The sequence below is a fragment of the Aspergillus piperis genome (assembly GCF_003184755.1).
Source record: "Aspergillus piperis CBS 112811 unplaced genomic scaffold BO85scaffold_10, whole genome shotgun sequence".
NCBI classification, from domain to species: domain Eukaryota; kingdom Fungi; phylum Ascomycota; class Eurotiomycetes; order Eurotiales; family Aspergillaceae; genus Aspergillus; species Aspergillus piperis.
The window spans coordinates 491560-513150 of record NW_020291600.1 but is presented as its reverse complement, the minus strand read 5'-3'; the positions used below and the strand labels follow the sequence as shown (position 1 = coordinate 513150).

At 49.6% G+C, this 21591-nt stretch overlaps 8 protein-coding genes across 8 annotated transcripts; 4 read left to right on the top strand and 4 right to left on the bottom strand.

Annotated features, from left to right (window-relative positions):
• The first annotated feature begins 168 nt into the window (after positions 1–168).
• On the top strand, positions 169–3609 carry BO85DRAFT_33842 (putative GPI-anchored cell surface glycoprotein). The gene is made up of 5 exons (XM_025655455.1): positions 169–291; positions 372–571; positions 674–741; positions 803–2468; positions 2532–3609. Coding segments are annotated over exons 2-5 (2724 nt in total). The 5' UTR covers positions 169–291; positions 372–570; the 3' UTR covers positions 3521–3609.
• Positions 3610–4212: 603 nt separating this feature from the next.
• Positions 4213–4877, top strand: BO85DRAFT_33834 (uncharacterized protein). Its single transcript, XM_025655453.1, has one exon. It carries the CDS (start codon positions 4395–4397, stop codon positions 4734–4736), a length of 342 nt encoding a protein of 113 aa, XP_025515059.1. The 5' UTR covers positions 4213–4394; the 3' UTR covers positions 4737–4877.
• Positions 4878–6119: 1242 nt separating this feature from the next.
• On the bottom strand, positions 6120–8018 carry BO85DRAFT_449857 (histidine phosphatase family protein). The gene is made up of 2 exons (XM_025660253.1): positions 7706–8018; positions 6120–7602 (listed from the first exon to the last, which is right to left on the bottom strand). Exons 1-2 carry the CDS (start codon positions 7747–7749, stop codon positions 6243–6245), a joined length of 1404 nt encoding a protein of 467 aa, XP_025515058.1. The 5' UTR covers positions 7750–8018; the 3' UTR covers positions 6120–6242.
• An 849-nt stretch (positions 8019–8867) lies between these two features.
• Positions 8868–10763, bottom strand: BO85DRAFT_33639 (uncharacterized protein). The gene has a single exon (XM_025655447.1). The coding sequence runs from the start codon at positions 10490–10492 to the stop codon at positions 9002–9004; it is 1491 nt and encodes a 496-aa protein (XP_025515057.1). The 5' UTR covers positions 10493–10763; the 3' UTR covers positions 8868–9001.
• A 3450-nt stretch (positions 10764–14213) lies between these two features.
• On the bottom strand, positions 14214–14807 carry BO85DRAFT_449854 (uncharacterized protein; the record flags this gene model as incomplete). The annotated part of the gene is made up of 1 exon (XM_025660252.1): positions 14214–14807. The coding sequence occupies one exon, from the start codon at positions 14802–14804 to the stop codon at positions 14622–14624; it is 183 nt and encodes a 60-aa protein (XP_025515056.1). The 3' UTR covers positions 14214–14621.
• A 173-nt stretch (positions 14808–14980) lies between these two features.
• BO85DRAFT_33780 (uncharacterized protein) lies at positions 14981–15473 on the top strand. The gene has a single exon (XM_025655451.1). The coding sequence runs from the start codon at positions 15156–15158 to the stop codon at positions 15438–15440; it is 285 nt and encodes a 94-aa protein (XP_025515055.1). The 5' UTR covers positions 14981–15155; the 3' UTR covers positions 15441–15473.
• A 2718-nt stretch (positions 15474–18191) lies between these two features.
• On the top strand, positions 18192–18944 carry BO85DRAFT_32972 (uncharacterized protein). Its single transcript, XM_025655434.1, has one exon. The coding sequence runs from the start codon at positions 18304–18306 to the stop codon at positions 18784–18786; it is 483 nt and encodes a 160-aa protein (XP_025515054.1). The 5' UTR covers positions 18192–18303; the 3' UTR covers positions 18787–18944.
• BO85DRAFT_449851 (SMP-30/gluconolactonase/LRE family protein) lies at positions 18931–20671 on the bottom strand. Its single transcript, XM_025660251.1, has 4 exons — positions 20271–20671; positions 20017–20177; positions 19774–19920; positions 18931–19701 (listed from the first exon to the last, which is right to left on the bottom strand). Exons 1-4 carry the CDS (start codon positions 20307–20309, stop codon positions 19104–19106), a joined length of 945 nt encoding a protein of 314 aa, XP_025515053.1. The 5' UTR covers positions 20310–20671; the 3' UTR covers positions 18931–19103.
• Positions 20672–21591: the final 920 nt, after the last annotated feature.

Genomic DNA, 21591 nt, shown 5'->3' with positions numbered 1-21591 from the left:
CGGAGATCCTCGAACGGCTCAATAGTCGCTCCTTTGCATTTGCGCCATGTCTTTTATGCCTCTCCTCTAGCCCCGGGAGCCCCCCTGCGCCTGCAGTTTGCCTTGACGTTCCGACTCCTCGCCTCCGCTTCACCGACGGGCCACCCTGGTCTCCGATCACGACAAGTTGGATCTGCGCGGTTGTGGTTACAATTACAACGAGTATAGCTGGATATTGGTACGTGGAGAAGATAGTTGGACTGCTTCGTGCCCCGTTGGTGGTTCATGCCAGGTGTTCTGGGTTTCCAGGAGGTGCCGCTCCTGCTTGCCTCCGTTTTCCGAATCGTCCATCGGCCCTCATTCCATTCACTGACTCTCGCCTCGTCTCACAGGCCCGACAAGCCCCAAATCCCCGTCGCATAACCCTTCCGATTGAATACCTTCATTTCGACAGGAATAGACACTGTAGTCCGCCTGCCATTCTGTCCGTTACCTCCGAAGTATCAGTGGTTGTATAATACAGGACTCGGCCGGGACAAGCCGTATTTCGGGGTTGCTGAAGGGATTGAAGTGATTGAGAAACAGTGAACAAGTAAGCCGAACAAAGACTGAATCCCGTTTTGGGACTTGGGGATTCACCTGGATCAGGCTATTCACTGGCTATTCACTGCGATGGAAGCTAATAACACTGAAGTGGTTGGTAGGGCTTCTGTTGCGAGGGAACTTGGGTCCCCCGCTGCTCTCTCCCTCGACTTGACTCCCGTAAGTCTTCTGCAACTTTCTGCCTCGCGTCTCTTTCTTCGATTTCTAACCAGATCTCCAGAGAGAAACACGTCGAAGTTCGTCTCGTGCGTCACGTAAAACAACACGTGAACCAGAAGCTCTTCCTTCGAACTTATCTCACTCTTCTGTCTCATTGCCCCCTACACCTGTCACCACGTCATTCGAAGAACAGCTCCCATCTGCCAAACGTCGCAAGACGCAGCGTTCTGCCACTGTAGACGAGAAGACAAGTTTGAACCAAGAATCTGCCCAAACCCCGAATCAACAAGGTTCTGGTGGTCCCTCGCAGATATCCAACAGCGTCCCTAAGAAAAGAGGACGCGGCAGGAAATCGGCCTTAGCCAACGGTGAGACCGTGCAACCTGCAACTCCTACTTCCAATCCCAAGCAACAGTCACAGTCGACGTTGCATAACTTTCTGTCAAGAACACTCAAAGATCGACGCAAGTCTCTTGCTACTCAAAATCCGTCACCAAACCCCACCATGTCTACTTCTCACGTCTCCTCTCCCGCCATGAACTCTTCTGCTTCCAACAGCCGCAAGACGCGTAAGTCTATGCCAGCAAAGCTGAACGGCTTCGAGAACAGCGAGAAGACTTCTTCCGTGGACTCTACCTCTTCTCTCACTTCTACTCCCAACGCTCAGAGCGGCAAAGCCGATAAAGCTCCCGCTAATTCTGCTGCGTCTGCCATTACTGCTGAAGCTGCTGAAGCCCAGGAGGCCAGCACCAAGCTTGCAACATCTGCTACGCAGCCTCGCTCTACTCCTCGTACTACGACTGCCAGATCTCGTCGTGCCGAACGCAAGTCCAGAGCAATGGCTGCAACTCAGAATTCCAAATCAGCTCAGTCTACTCCCGTCTCTGCAGTGAATTCAAGCAGTCACAAGCCTGCCCATTCACAGGTTGCTACTCGAACCAGTTCGCGACCCCAGCGATCTACTCGAAAGTCTGCAATCAACGCCGCAAGCCAGGCCGTGGATGACGCTTCTTTTGAAACGCCTTCTGTCTCAAAGACACCCTTTGGCCGCGAGGTTGCTGACAGCATTGAAAGTACCCCTGCTATTGACAGCAAGGCTGAATTCGACACCATGTCTGGATACGACTTGGATACCCCCGGAATCGAACGCAGTACTCCGTACGGCGAAAGTTTTCCTTTTGAATACCATGCTGATATGTATGGAAACAAATTTGGTCTTGATGGCTCCAATGAGGGCCCAGGATCCCCAACTGCCAGCTACTCAACCACTACGTCAGCTGCGCGCACATCTGGAAGGACCCGAAAGCCTACCATCAAGGCTATGGAATCTTTGGAATCTGAAAGGCGCTTCCGCAGAAACCGTGCACCATCATCTAAGCCAGAGTCTGCTCTCAAGGAAGTAAAGGGCAAGGCAGCAGTCAAGAAGACGCGTGCCAACAAACAGGCCAATGCGAAAACAGCTGGTATTGCACAGGCGTCGAAGGCAGGCGTCGAAGGAAATTGGGCAGTTTTAGCAAATCGCCTTCTTGACCTGGCCGCGGCAGCTGTTGCTCCAGAATTTGAGCCGTCATCGGAAGCCGAGGGCTGGGTCGAGGAGCTACGCAAGGAGTACATGGAGAAGCAGGAGAAGAAGACCGAAACTCCAGCGGTGCAGTCCGAGGCGGAGCTCGTGACCGAGGCCGCATCCGAAGCGCAGCCCCAGGCAGAGATCGGCGTTGAGGGATCAAGTAAGCCAATCTCTACGTCCGAGACGCACCGGTGGACTGACGAGGATGGGTTTATTTTCACAGGCCAAACAAATAAATTTGGCGAAGAGCTTGTCGTTGTCGGCGAAGGCTATTCTTGGTTCCGCCCTAACAACACCTACGGAGACAAATTGCTCCCCCAGCCTCCAATCCGCCTGAAGTCTCATGAACAGTTCGAGAAGGACCGCATCTTCGGTTATCCCCCACGCATGGGAGAGCGCAACCTGCCTCAGGATAACAAGATGCCTTTCTTCTTCGAAAACGTGGACGAGGTCAAGGCGACCATCAAGGCTCGGGAGGAGGCCCGCAAGAGAGGAATTGCCGTCGATCGAATGATGCCGGCTGCCTACATCCAAACCTTGATCGCCCAGCACGATGAAACCGCCCCGAAAGATGGTCCAGGCGAAGTGAAAGAGGCCAAAGAGACCAAGGAGCCGACTCGCAAACGGCGCCGCGGCGGCGAAGCCTCAGAAACCACTCAAGTGCCCAAGCGACGCCGGAGGGAGCCAGAGCCGGAACCAACTCCACCCGCTGAGCCGCCCAAAACGCTGCGCATCAAGCTGACCTTGAAGGGAGGAGCGGGCGCAGCGACCAGGAAGCGATCCTATTCTGAGATGGAAGATCAGCCCGCCGAGATGAAGCCTGCCGAAACGAAGCCCGCCGAGGGGAAGAGTCAGCAGGAGCGGTCTAGCCCTTCCAAAATCCTGAAGCTCGGTCTGCGTCGCAATTACACTCAAGAGATGATCAGACGCACGACTCCAGAAGATCTTGCGATGGGTCCCCCCGAACCACCCAAAGACATGTATGAGGCTTTCAATGTAGCTCCCCCTCCTGGACCGCCACCCCGAAACTTCAACACAGCTCCTGGAGGACGTCCCCGTCGCCGTGCTGCGGCTGCCCTGATTGCAGAATTTCAGAATCACGCCGAGGAGAGGGCTCGTCGCGCCAACGCACGCAAACGGAACGTTCCATCGGACAAACCTGACGATCCTAATACTAAACCCAACGGCCAGCCGAATGGCCAACCCAACTGAGATAATCCTCAAGCGTCAGGCTTCACTCGTCACACTATGAAAAAAATCGCATATTCGCGGTCTGCGAGGCACCTCGACTCGCATACCAGCCCGCAGACCGCGAATAAACTGGTCATTGAATGATTTAAGGCTTTCATGAAGTTCAAGTGGTTGTTTCTCTCGGTCCTCAATGGCCAGTCACTCGTCTAACTGAAAAAACATCGCATGTTGGCGGTCTGCGTGGCATCTCAGCTCGAATATCAGCCCGCAGACCGCCAACAGACTGGTCATTGAGTAGTTCAAGGCTTTCATGAAGTTAAAGTGGTTGTTTCTCGTTTCTCGATGGCCAGTCACTCGTCCAACTGAAAAAACATCGCATGTTCGCGGTCTGCGTGGCACCTCAACTCGCATACCAACCCGCAGACCGCGAACAGACTGGTCATTGAATAATTTAAGGCTTTCATGAAGTGTGGCTGTTTCTCTCGTTTCTCGATGGCCAGTCACTCGTCTAACTAAGAATATACTTCGCATGTTCGCGGTCTGCGAGGCATCTCAACTCGAATATCAGCCCGCAGACCGCGAACAGACTGGCCATTGACTGGTTGAAAGGCTTTCATGAAGTTAAAGTGGTTGTTTTTCTCGTCTCTCGATCAATGTTTGCAGTCTGCGTGGCATCGCAACTTGGGTATCAGCCCGCAGACCGCAACAGACTGGCCATTGAGTGATTTAAGGCTTTGATGAAGTTGAAGTGATTGTTTATCTCGGTTATCAATGGTCAGTCTACACTCGTCAAACTTATAATACATCGCATGTTCGCAGTCTGCGTGGCATCTCAAAACGAATATCAACCCGCAGACCGCGAACAGACTGGTCTTTGAGTGATATAAGGCTTTTGATGAAGTTAAAGTGTTGTTGTGCCGCTTCTCTATCTTGTCTTCGGATCTGCGAGGCACTCGTCTCATTTCCACATCAACCCGCAGATCCGAACAGATTGACCATGGAGTGTGTTTTGATGCTTGATGAAGTCATAGTGGTTCAAACAACTCATATTTCTCACTCTGTTTGGGTCTGCGTGGCATCTCAACTTGCATACCAACCCGCAGACCCGCCCGTTGAAAGTGGTTCGATGCTTAATGAAGTTACAGTGGCTGATTATATCTCTCAATTCTCTTATCTTGTCACCGGATCTGCGAGGCAACTCATATCTATCTCAACCCGCAGATCCATTTCCGACTGATCATGTTTCTCTCCCATGGTCAGCTCTTTTGTCTCTCTTATTTCTTTTCCTCTCAATACTACGGAGTTAAAGGAATCATTTCGAGCCATTCGTGCATAGCGTTCAGTTTCAAAGGCAGGCGATGAAGTTATTGGCGTTCGTTTAGAATCATGCTTTGCTTTGCTTGCTTGTTGCTTTCTTATCTGGTGGTCATTCGAGATCTGGAATGGACCTGGACTGGCTGTATTATCTTGGTTTTCTCTTCTTTTTTTTTCACTTCTATTCTGTACTGTAGGATGAGTTTTAATTCTTCGAATTTGGAAATTGGGGTGGAAAGCTACGGCAAATAGCACAGCGGGTTAATCTAAATACTACAAATGAAATAAGTACATACTTATTGTGCACTGTTGTAGAATCAATCGGTATAGAAAGGACGACCAACAATAGATGGAGAGTGATGCCTCAGGCACAAAGATAGTAATCCGAACCTCAAACAAACCACCTGACTTTTTCCGCCTCCATCCATCCATTCATCCCATCCCATCCCATCAATCATTCATATCCAAATCTACTTCATTCCAAATAATCACTCACTCACCCAACACAAAACTAATTACATTTCAAATAATAATAATCCCCAAGTGAAGGAGAAGAAAAAAAATGCCCACCCAACAACAACCATCCCCCAAACCAAGAGTGATCATGGACCCTCATCATCACCGCCAACCAATGTCACCCCGTGGACAACGTCCAGCAGGAGGAGCAGTGAAAGATATCCGCCAAACGAAAGAATATAAACTTGCTGCGAGACGGTGAGTGAGCAATTAACCTCCATCATCATCATCATCCACTTTCTTTCCCTTCCCTTCCCTTTCCTTATAAGTAAAGTAATCAACTAACGTGGGGATGGGGGATGGGTTTTTATAGATGGATATCAGTGATGGTGGGATTACCCATCTTGATGTATACGTCTTGGAGTTTGTATGAGAGGAGTATGTACATTCCTTCTTCTTATTTACTTCTCAGTTAATATTGATTGTTTGATTGTTTTCTGTGTGCATGCTGACTATTTGGTGTGTTCGTGTATATAGCGTATGGGGATAAGAGGCCGAAGAGGTTGGTGGAGAGGTCGTCTGCTTCTTCTTCTACTACTATTACTCCTTCGGGAATGGGTTCTGGGAAGCGGGAAGGGGAGGGGGAGGAGTAAGTAGAGATTTGATTATGGGATGGGTGGACTTGAGGGTAGGGATGGATGTATTGTATTGTATTGTATTTATATGAGGTATGAATTGCGGTTGTTTTGCATTGGGGAGGAGTGTATGATATTATTTGTTCGTTTGTTAATGCTGAAGTTGTATTATGCTGTACGTCGAGGGCGATACTTGGTTGTGGAACGAAGGATAGAAGGGGGGTCTAAATATCTACCGAGGTAGTCATCATCGATATTTCGATATGTACATCTTCGTAAATACATACATGAAGTAATGATATGTACTCTGATTGATACATATCATCAAGGTAGTTCAGCTAAGCAGAACACTCCGCCCAATCACCCCCAGATCTAGCAAAGCTCAACCCCCTCACAAAGCTATCCCGGGTACATCTACCCAAAGCATCAACTGGACACCCATGCAGCGGGACAACGCGATCATTAACCAAGACACGGACCAGCGGCTCCTGCTCGGCCTGGCATTGCATCATCTCGACGTACAGACGCGAAGCAAACGGAACCGTCCAAGCAGACGAGAACCCATCTGTCTGGGTGATATTCTCCACGGTCGTGGTAGACAGCGGCTTAGTGCCGTTGTACAGACCCAAAGCAAAGAGGATAGAGATGATGCCGTTATCGTGGGAAAAGTCCGCGTAGAGAGTAGAGTTGAGCGGAAAGGTAGCTGGGTTCGAGTCCAATGTGTGGTTGGAGCTGGTGTCATCGTGGACAGGCGAGTGGGTGAGACGGGCGATGAGCTCGTTAGCGTAGCCGACGCCCTGGGTCGGGCCGAGCGGGTTACCTGCGCCATGGCCGTAGTATTTTTTCAGGGACTGGAGGTAGTCGTAGTGGATCCATTCGTCATGGGTGAACAGGTCACAGAAGGGGGACAGCTTGGTGTCGACGGTGCTGGTGGAGATGGTGTCGAAGGAGCACATGTCCATGAGGTAGGTCACTTCTGTGTCTGTGAGAGTCACGCCAGACAGGTCGTTCTCCAGACGTTGACGAATGGAGGGGGCGAACGTGGCGGTGAAATTGGCTTCGACGGTATCGGCCAATTCGCTGTCTTCAAAGACAGTGCAGGTGCCTGGGTCGAGAGTGTTGTTGGATGAGCTGGCCTCGGAAATGACCACGTCGATCTTGGGCGACGATTGGCCAGGCTGGGCACGAGGATCCTTCAGCTTGGTGCTCTGGAAGCCCTCAATGAATTTCTTGCCGGAGGCGATCACGCGGCTGGAGCCAGAGGATCGGATGAACGGAATGATGTTCCTTGTGAGCGATTCGTATCGCTGGTAGAACTTGATGCCGGAGTTGACTAGCTCCTGCTCTCCGAAGGGAGTCAGGTCATCTGCACCCAAGCTGTAGTTGTATGTCTTCAGGAAGGCATATTTTCCATCAAAGGTGGTCACGTTCTGCTGGATCTCCTCAATGAGAGCGGAGTATTTCTTGCCCTTGGACTCGGTCGGATACCGCGCTCCATGACGGGAGAGGACCTGAGCGAAAGTGACTCTGCATCCGGCGGGCACATCAGGGGAGATGGCCGATTCGTTTGCCAGAGAGAAGAACGGCGCGTATTGACCCCAAAGATGCGAAGTCTCGGAGAAGCATTGATACCCCTGATCGACCGTATCGCAAGTGGATTGATTTCTCGAGGCGGGGACTGCCAGTCCGGAGGTGACTCTGCACAGATTGTCAGCGATCAGTAGTCCCACACAGTCCGAGCTTCAGGGGCCCTCGGCAGAGAGGGTCCTTATCAGACTTAGATAGCGGTGCTTAGCCATACCCAGCTAGGAGATACAAAGGAAGTAGAACAGCAGAGACGCCCATGATGCCTATGAGAAGAAGTTTCTTGCACAGTAGCGATTGGCAGCTACGGCCATCGCGCCGGACCGGACGGTCCTCATATAACCCTTTCATCCCACTTTGGCATGCTGTGTGATACTCTACCAGTTCAGGTTAGAAGCTCACAAAGGTGGCCCACGTGCAATGGTGGGATAGATCTTCAGTGGACGAGAGGCCGAATGGGACGGGAAGTCGACAAGGGACGGATAAATCTAGTGTGAGAAGTGGAGGAGCTTTCTCGAGAGAAAGGCAACAGACGGTGTTAGTTGCATCTTCATTTATTGCATTCAAGTTGATCGTTGATCCAGCATTGCCGTGGGACGTCTTGATTGGCTGAACCAGGGCACGTGGACGACGGAAGTTCCCCCGTTGGGAAAGGGTGCCTGGATGCCCTAGGCCGCCATCATTTCTCTTAGCAAAGATCTACATAAATGCTTTCACAGCTGAAGATTCTCGGATGCATGTGTCATCGATTTGTTCCTGCTTATGCTATACAATCTATTATGCTGTGCCGAAAGCCCGAAAGGACGTGGGGAAATCATTAAAACAGAACGCCGAATGATAAACATCGCCCTCGCTCATTAACAGTCAGATAATGGCAGAGTCTATAGCCTGAGATGAGAAGAAGCAGGAAATCATTCAAAGCAATTCATTTGCTGACAGTGCTGCATGCAGCAAGGAGTATCTTCAAAAGTCCACCGTCAGGCCGTTCAACTCATGGCAAAGCGAAGCAGAGAAACCCAACGCCACCCAATACTTAATCAACAATGGAAGAAAATCAGGAGAGACATAACTGAGTAAATGTGTACGATAAATGTATAGAATAGACAAGTTGCATGATAATACCCGATCATGGGAAGACAAACAAGAGGCAACGACAAAGCCACCTTTCAAAATACCACCCGTCCATACACCTATTTCATATGCTGATCACACGAATTGTGCGCAGAGAGCTTTTCCCAATGCTTAAGATGACTTAGCCTCCGGAGGATATGGAAAGAAAACAAGCCTTTTAGGAACTTTTACGGCTCTCAGTCTCCGATGCGCGAGGGCACGCGGAGGTCGATTACATGACAAAAAAAGGGAAAATGAGAAATGAAGATATCTCGAGAATGCGTGTCCCGCTGGCATTAGTAGCCCTCCCTGCGAGCCGCCAGAAGTATCGTAGAGTAATCTGATACTCGAGATGTCAAAGCCAGATTAGGCGTCCGATGTTCACGTTTGCTATTCATCTCATTTAAGAGCTTCGCGCCCATTGTCCCGGAAACTGGGGCAATGATCTTGCTTGCTGGTCGTCGGGCAGCATACCTCGTTCAACGTGGGCTGCCGGATACGAAGTAGGAGTGGCCGACCACGTCACGGGCGGCCTAGTTGACGAACCGGCCATCAGGTGAGATGGCGCTGGGGCCAGCTTCCCACTTCCAGAAGTGTTCTCGACCATCTTTCTGGCCTCCGAGGCATGCCATGTGGCCTCGCGCTCAGAGGCGGTGGACTCGAAAGGCGGTCGTAGGGTAAGCGGGGATGCTGGCCTGGCCGGAAGCTGACCAGTAGGCACCAAGCGGGAGACGTGTTCACGGAAAAAATCCCTCTCAGAGCGATAGAAATCCCGTTCCTGCATCAGAGATCGGATTTGATCGTCCCGCCTCTTCAACTCTTCAGTCTTCTTCTGGATCTCCTCCAGCTGCCCAGCAATCTTCTGCTCCAGCTGCATCTCGTTTCTCTTCCGATTCCGGAACCGCCTCGATGCATCACTGTTCGCCTTCCGTTTCTCTGCCTGGCTAGAGGACCCTGATTTCAAATCTAGTATGCAAGGAATCATGCCAGGGTAAGGGGGATTCTCTGGCTGGGCTCCCGCAGCAGCCGCTTCTTCCCCTGTGGACCTTGGTCCTGCTATGACTGAAGGCAAGCGAGCGGCGGGCTCACTGGATCCGTATGCGGATGCATTGAGAAACGAGGGTGTAGTTTGCTGCATTGGCGCAGCAGACACTGCTGGAGATGACCGCCCGAGCTGACTGTAAGCAGAAACAGGGGTTGTAGGGCTTGTTTCCTGGGAGCTTGGAGCAGGCGTAGGGTTGGCGCTTGTTCGACGGCTGTGGAAAGTTGGAGTCGAATGCATGGAGATTGGAGCTGGTGCAGGATGCGTGGATGTCGAAACCGACTGTCCAGGATATGGATCACCGGATAGGGGAGAGCCAGGAGCTGCTGAATAAGAGGCTAGACGAGATGGGTGAGCCAGAGGAGACTGTGAAACACCCAGTCTCGGGGCGTAACCGCCTCCCGTTGAAACAAACCGCGCAGAAGGAGAGGCTGGGGCGATGGCCTGATGATGCTTCATAGCGGGAGACGCAGAGAGGCGTTTTGCTGGGTGAACGGAGGGAGAGGGAAGATGGACTGATGGGGAGGAGGGCAGTCGGGCATGGGATGGTGACGATGAAGTAGTCGGCACCTGGGACCCTAATGGTTCGCGACCGGGTTCTGCTGTAACGACTGCTGCTTTTGACGGTGGGTTCAAGATCGACTCAACGCCGATGGAACGAAGCTGAGTAGATTTCACGGAAGGTTCCACAGGAGCTGATGGTTGCCAGGAAAGAGGCCGGGGACGCACAGGGTCCGGTCCATCGGAAGATGCAGAGTCATCGTCTGAGCGAGGCCGCTTTCTACCAAACGTACTGTGATCCTCGGCCGGATGTGCATCGCCTGGGGAAGGGCCAGTCAAGGTGGACGACATATGCTCCGATTCTCTTTCGATAGATCGATGGAGCGACCTAGGGCATTGCTGGGCCCCCTCTCTCTCCAGATGAGCTGGAGACTCGTGAAGAGCTGCCTGAGAGAGGGAGCCGGCGGGTTGGGCAAGATGGTAGCCTGACAGCGAATGATATTGTTGCGAGGAATGAACCGGGTGGGAGTATGGAAGACTCGCCAACACACTGATCCCGAGGGTAGCCACGGTGAAAGGAAAATCACGGAACCACAAGAGATAAAATTAAAGGGAAAAAAAGGAGGACCAGGTGGGAGAAACCCGGTTGCTTCAAGGGAAGAAGTGAAACCCCAATATCATACACCCGGTGGTGCTGCTTGTTCCCGACTAGGAGGGTATTGTTGGTTGCAGAAAAGACAGAGGAAGAAAGAAGTGAGTACTACACGATAGTGACCAGCAGTATACCGGATGTAGTAGTCGTAGGTAATATGGCAGATTAAGAACCGTGTAGATCGCACCGACAAGAAGTAAGATGATGTTTTCTTTTAGATGGAGGTAAAGGGCAGCAGAGGATGAAAGAAATACAAATTATCTATAACGATAAACGAATAAATACGGAGAATGGGAGAGCAAAGAGGAAGAGAAGAGGAAGATGGATAGAATGGAGGGCCAGCAGGGACGGGGAGGTGACAGTTGGAAGAACGGACAAGAAAAGAAGAAGTCAAGCCAGACTGTCCAGGAACTATGATGATTTATGATGAGGATTAGTTTTTCTGATTATTTTCTCTAGGCATGGTTTTATTATTATTATTGCTCGCGGACGGCTTTCCCGTAGGAGCAGAGACGATCGTAAAGTAACCTCGAACCGTTGTTGACAGCATCATTCGGCGGTGTGAAACGAAACGACAGTGAAAATAAAATATAATAAGGATGGGATTAATCGGAAATCAGAATAATAATAAAAATCAGAATAAAAAAAATAGAAATAAGAAAAGAAAGAAAAAAAAATAAAATAAAATCCTAATCGATCAAAAAGAGAAGAAAAAAAACTGATTGCTGGGATGAGATGGGCGGGGGCGACAAAAAACAAGAGTGGGTGGGACCCCATGAGTTGAACCCAGAGACGTGGGAAGAGGAGACAACTAAGACAAGGACCCGAAGCCGACTTGCATTTGGCGGATCGCGCATGTCACAACAGTGAGAGATAATGAGAAAGAGAAGAAGAAAAAAACAAAAATTTTAGAAAAATTCTAAAAAAGGAAGACTAGTTACCAACTCCGAGTGAGAGGAACAAGAAACAAGAGAGTACACAGCACGACCGGCATGCTTAGGGGGGAAAGAAAGCAAGCAAGCAAGCAAGATGGCAAAGTGTATAAACTAAAGTAGAAAAAGAGAGTTTCGAGGTCAGTATCCATACCGACATGGGTGTGTGCCTTCTTACATACATACATACATACAGCTTACATACATGAATACATACCGAGTACCTCGCCATAACCTCCTTCCGGTCAGAGGTACTTACATTCGACATACATACATCTCAGTCATACATACGTGGAGACTCTTGTTTCCCTCCCCTTCCGCCCCCCGACAGCCTGGCTTAACCCAGGCCTGGTTGGCAGAGAAGGGCCTACTACCTATCCTGCAGCCCATTCTCATGATCATTATATGTATTATATTATTATTATTATAATTATTAATTATATATAATATCTCAACTGTATTATTATTGATCTATCGCGCCCACCATCGAAGCACCTAATCTACTTGCCGTCTTAGTACCCAAAATACGTACTTGTTGAGAAGTTCGAACCTCGGACCTGACTCGTACTTAGCAGGGTGATACGGACATACATGCAGATTGCATACTTTAGATTAGGTAGTAGGACCTGGACAATGATACCCGGTGGCCAAAAGTACCAATTTAAATAGTAATAAAAAGAGAAAGAAGATGAAGAGAGGGGCTAGTGGAGGCAAGTCAACGCCATAAATGAGAGAGACTCGGGGGTGACGGAATCTCACTGCACTGGAGCTGCTGGGCTGGGAAGCTGTTCCCAATATAGTTGTTGGGTAGGAGGTAAACTAGTCATGAAGAGGAAAGGGTCTTTAGTACTACTATTTTGCTCAGTAGTAGTGGATCATCATCATCATCCATCATCTTGTCCAGAATAATCGCTGACGAACGTGGATATGATTTAAAATGGGGGGAAATAATCTCTCAAAAAGTATAACAGTTAGCTTACTGCGCTATCAAAAAAAAATTGGGGGGTGCTATAGGGATGGGGACTCCATACCTAGACTACTTGTAGAAAAACCATTTACACACACTCACCCACCACTCTCCCAAGTGAGTTGGCCATCTTGGAGATTGAACTTTCCTTTACTTGCCGAAGCAGGAAATCTACGAGAGAGCGCGCCGCCTCGGGAATGGAGCTATTAGTTTTCTGGGTAGTGGATTAGGGATCCCACGGGATCCTTTCACAGCCCCAGCTGGCTGGCCGAGCGAAGCGTGCATTGATTTACTAGGCAGACAGACAGACAGAGAGAATCCCAGGTATGTCAGTAAAAACTGCTAACTAATTAACTAACTACCTGGCCAACAAACGTAACCCACTAAAAAGAGCTAGTGAGGTCACTAGAGGCAACTAACACCGGCCTTGGGGCTGGGGAAAAGGTGCAGGTTGAACCGGAGCGCTTAAACTGGGCGCGCCAGCACTATGGATCAGTGGAGGCCCTGAGATACCTGCTTGGTACTTTACCGATACCGACCGATTCAGCCGGATATCAGGCTGTGTCGGGTTCCTTACGGTACCTATGAGGTATACTGAAGGTATCTTTCCTCCGTTTCTTTACGCCATACTAAAAGCACATCACTCACTTCCCGAGTGCACTTACCGCCTAAAAGTGCCATCAACTCACTATCAGAGCATAGTACTATTCAACCGTCGACTCCATAGCTACCATCTACTAGACGGTAGTAGTCTATACAGAGCCTCTAAGCCTGAAATCATGCCACTCGAGGGAGTATGACTAAGTCACCGGTTTCTCTCGGAAGGATTTCACCTCCATTACTTATGACGATCTCAGACTAACACTGCTCAAGGTTTTGGTGCTTCGCATTTCGTCTCCACGGATTTCACTTGCCAATCCACATCTCGATACTGATAGACTTCGGGTGTCGCTCGCAGCCCCAACAGCCTCAACTATATCATGTTAGCTAAGTTGAATGATCGTCACTTACGAGATAGTTTGTTGCACGAGTGACATGGCTGGATCGAACAAATGGACTTGTACCGGTTAGGAAATAACATCCACCCCCAAGGTGGAAAACCCGGCCAGAATGGACGGAGTCTTGACCGAAAGTAGAGATAGGAAAAAAAAAAAAAAAAAAAAGGAAAAAGACGAAAGACAACTACAACGAAAAAGAAAAATCTGAAAAACCGGAATAGAAAAAAAGAAAAAGAAAAAAAAAAAGAAAAGAGAAAAGAGAAAAGAGAAAAGAGAAAAGTAAACATCTAGCTAGCTCTAACTCTGAATGAAACCATGTCGTGGCTTTGTGTTGCCGGCTGTTTTAGACCCTCGTTCACCCTTCAGGCGACGCTTATCCGGACGGGTCTTTCCTGCCTATCTACCTAAGACTAGATGCCTTAGCCCCAGAGTAGCTGCCGTGCCAATTCCTCCTAAGAAGCTAAAACAAGGCCCTCGTCTAGTTCGCATCGGCAGATGGGGCGGATGGCCTCGCTTCTCCCACTCAGGACGCCCAAATCACGATGTCTTGCATGCATGCGGGCAACATGCTTTTGCCTTCCTTTCCCCCCAAATGTGGATGACAGACGGGTGACCGTCGTCGTTCCCATGTCAGCTGCTGATCACCGTTGCTTCTCACCATTCTAGTTCTCAGGTTGCCATCCTTCAGTACTCCTCGGGGGTTCAGTCACCGTTACTTCCTTACCTCGAGGTCGACTCTTCCTTATCACAGGGTGTCTTGATAGGCATGTTTGGTGACCTCGTTTGTCTCAACCTAAGGGGTCCTTCCTGGTGGCTTAGCAGAGTCTTTAAAAACTGGGTCTATGGGCTGTAAGGATCTCCTTTCGTTGCACGCAGGCAACAGAGAAGACAGATCATCGGAGAGACTGGCTCGTCATCATCATACTGCCTTCTAAGTGGTCCACGGAGGATGCTTTGTGTTTTCATTCGGACTTTGGTGTCCATCGAGGTCGGCCCAAAGGCCAAAGAGAAACTGTGGTGTTTCAGCTACGTCATCGGGCATCAATCGCTCTCTAAACACCTCAGAAGCAAATGTGCAATAGATGGCACTTGCTGTATATCCCGCAAACTTCATGGGGACATAAATGTGTCTTGCCTACCTTGAATCATCAGCAGCATACTCATAGACTCTATATTGCATTGTAACTGCTTCGTTGTAGAGGTTCTTGGTCTCGAAGAATGTTCTCGGACTGTAAATGTTGTTAGAAAGTCACCGGATTAAGGAGATATCCACTTGCAGGCTGTAACACAGCCCAAACATATGCAACGAGTGCAGTTAGCATCCTCTCTTTTTCAGCAGTGAAGCTCAAATGCTAGGGTAACCCAGCAAGAACTCTTGGGTGCTGCAGGCGGAAGCCAACTACTATTAGAGACGGGCGTACAGGCTGGATTGGTGGGATATAACAGAGTCCCCGAAGCTTGCATCATGGGGACCAGGCCACTAAATTCTGAAACTATTGGTGGCCGAGCTAGTCCGGATTGCCGCGTCCTTGACTGTCAGGTGGCTCCCACTTGCTTCGCTTTGTCTTTCGACCATTTCATGACCATCGTACTATCTATGGTAACATCGCCTATACTTTGGGGTTTAGAGGGCATTGGTTGGGACGGATCTCTAATCTCTGCTGCATGCATGAGATTGAGACACGATGCTTGTACTTTTGAACTTGAGAAGTGGGACCGGAGAAGTCAGGCAGAAAATCGAAGAAAATAAGAAAATAAGATAATATTGACCATTGGAATAAGGCAAAGGAACAGAAAATAGAGTAAAGTAGGAAAAGAGAGTCCGTAGATCTGTCAAGTACATATGTCGGTAAGGATCGGTGAGCTCCATGCTTCTGCAGAAAGTAGCGAATTACCTGCAGTGAGCTTGGGAAATGTCTCTGCGATCTAGCCGATCCAAAGGCCGCCATTGGCTAGCAGCAGGAAAATTGGTGGCCCTTCCTTCGTTTTCAGTGGGCGGGCCCCCCTCTGTACTACCTCAAAGGGACTGTTGCTTCGTCTAGCTGGCGCACCCAGCTGAATTGGGAATTCCCCCCTGCTACGGAGTAGTCAATGCCTCCGTTAGTCACTAGAGTATTTCACACGCTGGATGGTTCGCTCTGAAACCCCACGGACGGGCGGTAACCTCGCTAGCTACGGCAAACAAGATTCGATCGCATTCGTATCTCCCTTATCAATATTGAACAAATCATAGCTACTGCCCGTCATTAGGTCATGAAAAAGACCGACGATGATGGTATTGCCGCGGAGTAAGGGTGATGTTCACCGTGTCGGTATAGGGTAAATTTTCTGGTTATGCGAGCGGCACATCGGTTCTGGAAGCCTCTTCTAGCCAACTGCGGGTCACGCCAACTTGGTCTTCATATGGTGAGCCAATTCGTGCGGAACTACATGCGACTTAGTGGAAGGTTGGCGGTAGAGCTAGTAGCTACCTGCTATCTAGCTCTTCTCTCTATGGTAGAAGAGGTACACACGTTACCTGATTAATATGTGCGGGAAGTGGAGACGAGGTGTTCCGTCCTCATTTGATTCATCCATCGTGGCGGCTTGACGGGACCAGGGATGGCATGGGATAATGAGACTGATAGCAGACGCCAGTCAGGCCAGCGGTCGGGATCGGAATCATTCTCCGCCTTCCCCATTTGTGTGCCTCTTTTCGTTCATTGTTTGCTCTGGTAATGAAAGACATTATTTTATCCTTGTGGATTCAATTGGTCCCTAAGTGGTCACCTATTCTGCCACGGTAGCGAATCCCGGCGACTGTTGATTTTCATTTATTTATTTTTTCTTTCTTTATTCCTGCCCTGGGCTAAATTATGGCCCAACCCGGCACCGCTCTGTGGTACTAAAAGACACTAGGCCGGGGAAGACCACGGGGACGCAGGCGGAATTGGAAATGGGGACGAAGTGTGAGAGAAGCTGCATTAGTTCGTGCGTTAGCTCCTGTTTTAGTCGGAGGAGAGGAGAGGGGGCTTTTCCCAGAGGAGTGGTTCCTGGTTGCGTGCTATTGACGGTTATCAATTTAGACCATGGGGAGGGACGAATTTCGAGGCAAGCCGTCGGAAAAGGATGGTTTTGGAAGAATAAGGTGGCTTCGGTCTGAATTCTCGAATGTTGGTTTTCGAACCAAGGGGAGAAGAAGGTTGCGAACACGGCACCCTCGGCCATCTGACCTGCCTTCCTTCACAATCCTGCGAAGGAAGTGTATCTTACCCAAGGAGGAAGGTGAAGACGGATTATTATTTCGAGAACTTATCAATCACGACGCCATTCGATCCTAGCAATAACAAAGCCCTTTTTCGATCGCCACAGAACCTGCAGTGAATGGTATTGTCTCCTCATTGCTTTTTCCTCCAATATTCTTCATTTTTTTCGTATTTCATTTTCTCCCTACCAAGCCTTCCTTCCTTTCCCCCACCCTCCTTTGCCTCATTATTTGCTTCCTGCTGGACTGTCAGTCTCCAAGTTATGATTCGCCTTTTTTCGGTGCCGCTGTAGCCGTCTTCAGCTAATTGTCAACGGTTATCCTAGTGAGATTTATCTCATCCTGTACTTATCAATATTATCTATCTTCTTTCGCCGTAAATTCAAAATTGTTCGCATTTTCTCTTGACACTGTTTTACCTCCATAGGTTACGGGTCCAGATCTCCCAACCACGGAGTACGCAGGCAGCAAATCTGCGCATCGGAAGGTATCCACTCTGTGCCCTCCGTACTTTCGAACTGCTGGCCCTGCGTCGCTTAGCTGGTAATCTCATGTACGTAAGGATGTGCATACTTACATCTGTACTTATTGAATGTAAGTATAGTAAGTGTACAGTCAGGGAACTCAGTAAAAGTACTATTACCCTGCAGAGAGAGAAAAAAAAAAACAACAATAAGGGGGAAAAGTAAAATACATATACATAGCCAAGTGGCTCCAGTCCATCCACGAGTCTCTCCGTTTGCCTGCATAACTTAATAATGTACCTATCATCCACCCCCCAGGCCAGGCGGCAATGATATCAGAATAACCGGTATGTTCACATGGAAGGGTTAGCTCCGGCTAGATCCCAGGCCCCAGGGTAAGTGATGGTATTGCCGTAGCGCATATGTGCGGCATATGCATGCAACATGCTTCACACTTGTCACCCACCTTCCTGGGAGAAGTCAAGCGATCATCGAGTTAGACTCCGGATAGGGCAGGAACCTCTGCATGCGATCTAAAGATCCTGTGAGCTAGATGCCATTGTAAAGGACCCGGAAAGAAGGTAGGAGGAGGAGAATGGCATTATGGGTGAGCACTTGTTTGTTTCTGGCTGCAGCCTGCATGCCTGTTTTATCCTCAGGCATCAACCTTTTTTGGGGCGTACTTTGTACCTACTAAAACCTGTGTGTGAATGCATGACTGGATTTACTTCTGATCATGTCACAATAAGTAGATGCTAGAATGCTAGAATGTACCTTGCCATTCAGGGCTATACATTACTCCAGTAATAGCCACTGAGATTATTCTAGGCCCATCTTTACCTGCCGAGTGTATTCATGCTCCGTCGACTTGCTTGACTCTGGTTACTTTTCCCACAACCTTCCTCATGCAATGTAGCGGTAAGACGAGTGACAACTTCCACAACAGATCATACCTTCGGATTGTATCTCTACTTAGCCTCTCCGTTGTGGTTGATGATCAATGTACACATTTAATTCTTCACTTCATAATAATAATCAACAGACTAATCCTAATAGGAACATTGGCAAGGAAGACAAAGGTTAATTTGGATGAGCAGTCAGCAAAACAATTAGGGGCGAAAAATAAAATGAAAAAGAAAGCAGAAAGCAGAAAGAAGACATACACTTCCAGGTCTGCTGACTTGCGGTTCCCAAAAGTCCCAGTGCCAACTCCTCTGCACCCACCGTTCGTCGATCCGCGGACCTCTCACTTATCCTCCGGTTCCGACACGGCCAAGGCAGCCTTTCATCTTTCTTCATCGGAAAGAACGACAACTGCAAGGGTACGTATCTACTGCTGCCAATATACTTTCAATCCTGACCTCCAGCATGTCTATCACAACATGTAACAACGATGCAGATATGTTTCACAACATACCCTGTACTGTAACCAGAAGTACCTGATTGCTCCACCTCAGCTCTGTGCGAATCCTGTGGCTAACAGACTCATCATTTTCTTCTGGGCAGACATTACACTTTGGTTGGAACAGCTGTCTCAAAGACTCATTTTCACGATTATGTTGATCTCTCTAGATGGGTATACAGACCATACGGCTCCAACCTAGATGCTCCAACTGGTGATTCCTTTCAAGGTGATAGTTCGACAAGCGGTCAGATCGGCTTATCTCTAGCAACCAACTAATTGCGCTAGTCTATCGAGTACTACCTATTGCGGGCTGCCTTCAAGTCGAAACTCATTCTTAGGCTTACCCTTGATGCCGACGTCGACTCTATAGAGCCGGCCTCCATACCGGACGGATTCCGGAAGCTGGTCATCATTGGTATCATCCTTGGCGGTCGTGATGAAGAGCTCCGTTCCCACAAAAACTGGACAGGTAATGTTTCGAGTGGGAAAAGTTATCTCGCCAATGACCTTGCCCTCCGGCGAAATACGAATCACCTTTCCACCACCGTAAATAGCACTCCATATACACCCCTCCTCATCGATGGCAAACCCATCTGGTTCTTTCGGCTCCCCAATGTCAAAGAACACCCTTCGGTTGCTGATGTCCCCGGTCTCAGCATCGAAATCAAAGGCGTAAATCTTGCCGGTGGGAGAGTCGGTCAGGTACATAGTGTCATCCGCAGGATTCCAGCCAATCCCGTTGGGAATCGTCACCTGTTCAACCATGCGGTGCAGTTTCATGTCCGGGTCTAGCCTGAATATCACACCTTCGTTGACTGGGTTCTGCACCTTAGGATCGTTCATGGCTCCAGCCCAGAAGCGTCCGTGGCTGTCGACGGCCCCATCGTTGAAACGCATTCTGTTTTGATGACGTTCCCGATGAGTCAGACCCCACGAGGAGGATGACAAGAAAGCTGGATTATTGACTTACCTATGCTCCTTGGCCGGATCGTCCCACGCTTTCTGAATATAGGACAGTGCGCCCGTGGTGCGGTCAACCAGGGCGAATCCATGTTTTGCGGCTACGACGATCTGGTTTTCGCGTGAATCCCCAGCATTCGCAATGTTGGCGGTTACTCTACAAGAGTTCGGAGTATGATATTAGTGTCTTTTTGGGCACCGCTTACGGTGTAATTATTCTGTGGGCCAAGGAGTCTAGCTAGGAGCGACATACCCGATTGACGCAGATGTGTCCATGATCTTCAGGGAGTCGGGGCCTTTGGCCAGGTCCAGAACGTATAGTTTCTGCTCCCAGATATCGACAAAGCGGAACTCATTTCTGGTCTTGTCGTGAAACGGTCCCTCCAATAAGGTTCCTGGTACATCGACATACGGCTGCATACAGAAACCAGTGTGAGGATCAGCCTCCTAGTTCTTACCTCCTTGGGCCGGTCGCCTCCATGCAAAAATAAACGTGAGATACCATACCTCAGACACCGTCCACTTTTGGTACTGGAAGCCGGACATTTTGATGGCAGGCTGATGTGCAATCCTCAGAACCGGTGGTTCAGATATGGGGATCAGATCGGGAGCAACCGTGGACTCAGCTGGGTCGAGACACCCTAGTCAGTTTAAGGAAATATGCGTGGCGGCTAAAACCAGACGATTGCTGGAAAATGGAACAGTTGTGTGAGGGCTGAGGAATCCAGCCCGAAAGAGAGAATCGATAGTCGAAGTCTCATGGGCAGCTTTTCGGGATTGTCCTCGGTTGCCAAGCCCAGTCGCCAGTCGTCCCCGCACGAACCTCATCGAACACTTTTCTGGTTCTTCTCACCTTAGCGTTAGGAGCTCATGGCTAGTGGGGCTAGCTGGCTTCTGTGTGCTACGGTGCTAGTCTACGGAGTACTATCTACGTACCAGCACAGGCAGTCTGGCAGTCTGGCACTGCCCATCGGGTCACTGCTCCGTGTCAAGTTAGTCGGTACTTTCACCGGTGGGTGGCCCAATCCAGGTGCCACGGGTGCTAATCAAGTCTGGACTAAGCAAACCGCGTCGGTTTCAGCTGAAGCTCGGCCTCCTGCTCGTCGTGCCAATAAATAGACATAGTGTCTCATCGGATGTTCGTGTCTCTCACGGCTCAGGAAAGTACTCCAAAGGTCCAAACACCCGGCTCGATGCCCTTTTCACTATTGAGACCGCCGGGATTTTGGTGGATACGATTATTGAAACCCGCCATCCAGGCGCGACTCCAACCAATGGAGCTGACTATCACCTGTCATGTGAATTGGTAGCAGCTATCTGGACCAACAGTTTCGTCACAGCAAACGTGGGAATACTTATCGAATGAATGCCCAGGAAAAGCAAAGACGAGAAGGAAGAGGAAGCCAGGTACCCACCGGCGAATGCGTTTGATCGGGCTAATTGAATGGAGTCTCACCATGACGCCAGCCAGCCTTGGTGCTGTCAGTGACAGGGTGCGGCAGGCTTCCCGTGTTCCGCCTCATTTGTTCCAGACAAGGGTCGCGGTGGAGCAAAATCACATACGGGGCGATGTTACGGACAAATAGGAATGCACCCGGGGAGACCTCTCCTTGGAGCATTGTGGCAGTCTGGAAAATATGGCGACAGCCAGTAGCGGTTTAGTTTAGGGCTTAAAGCAAGCTGCGCGACAGAGCAGGATCAAGCAATGTGAGTCCCGGATCTAAAAGCGTTCCTTGGATGCAGACACGGCATATCCGCCCAGGGTCCCAAATTTCGGAATGATGTGGAAGATTTCCCTACCAGTTGGAGGCCAGCCTTCTGACTTACA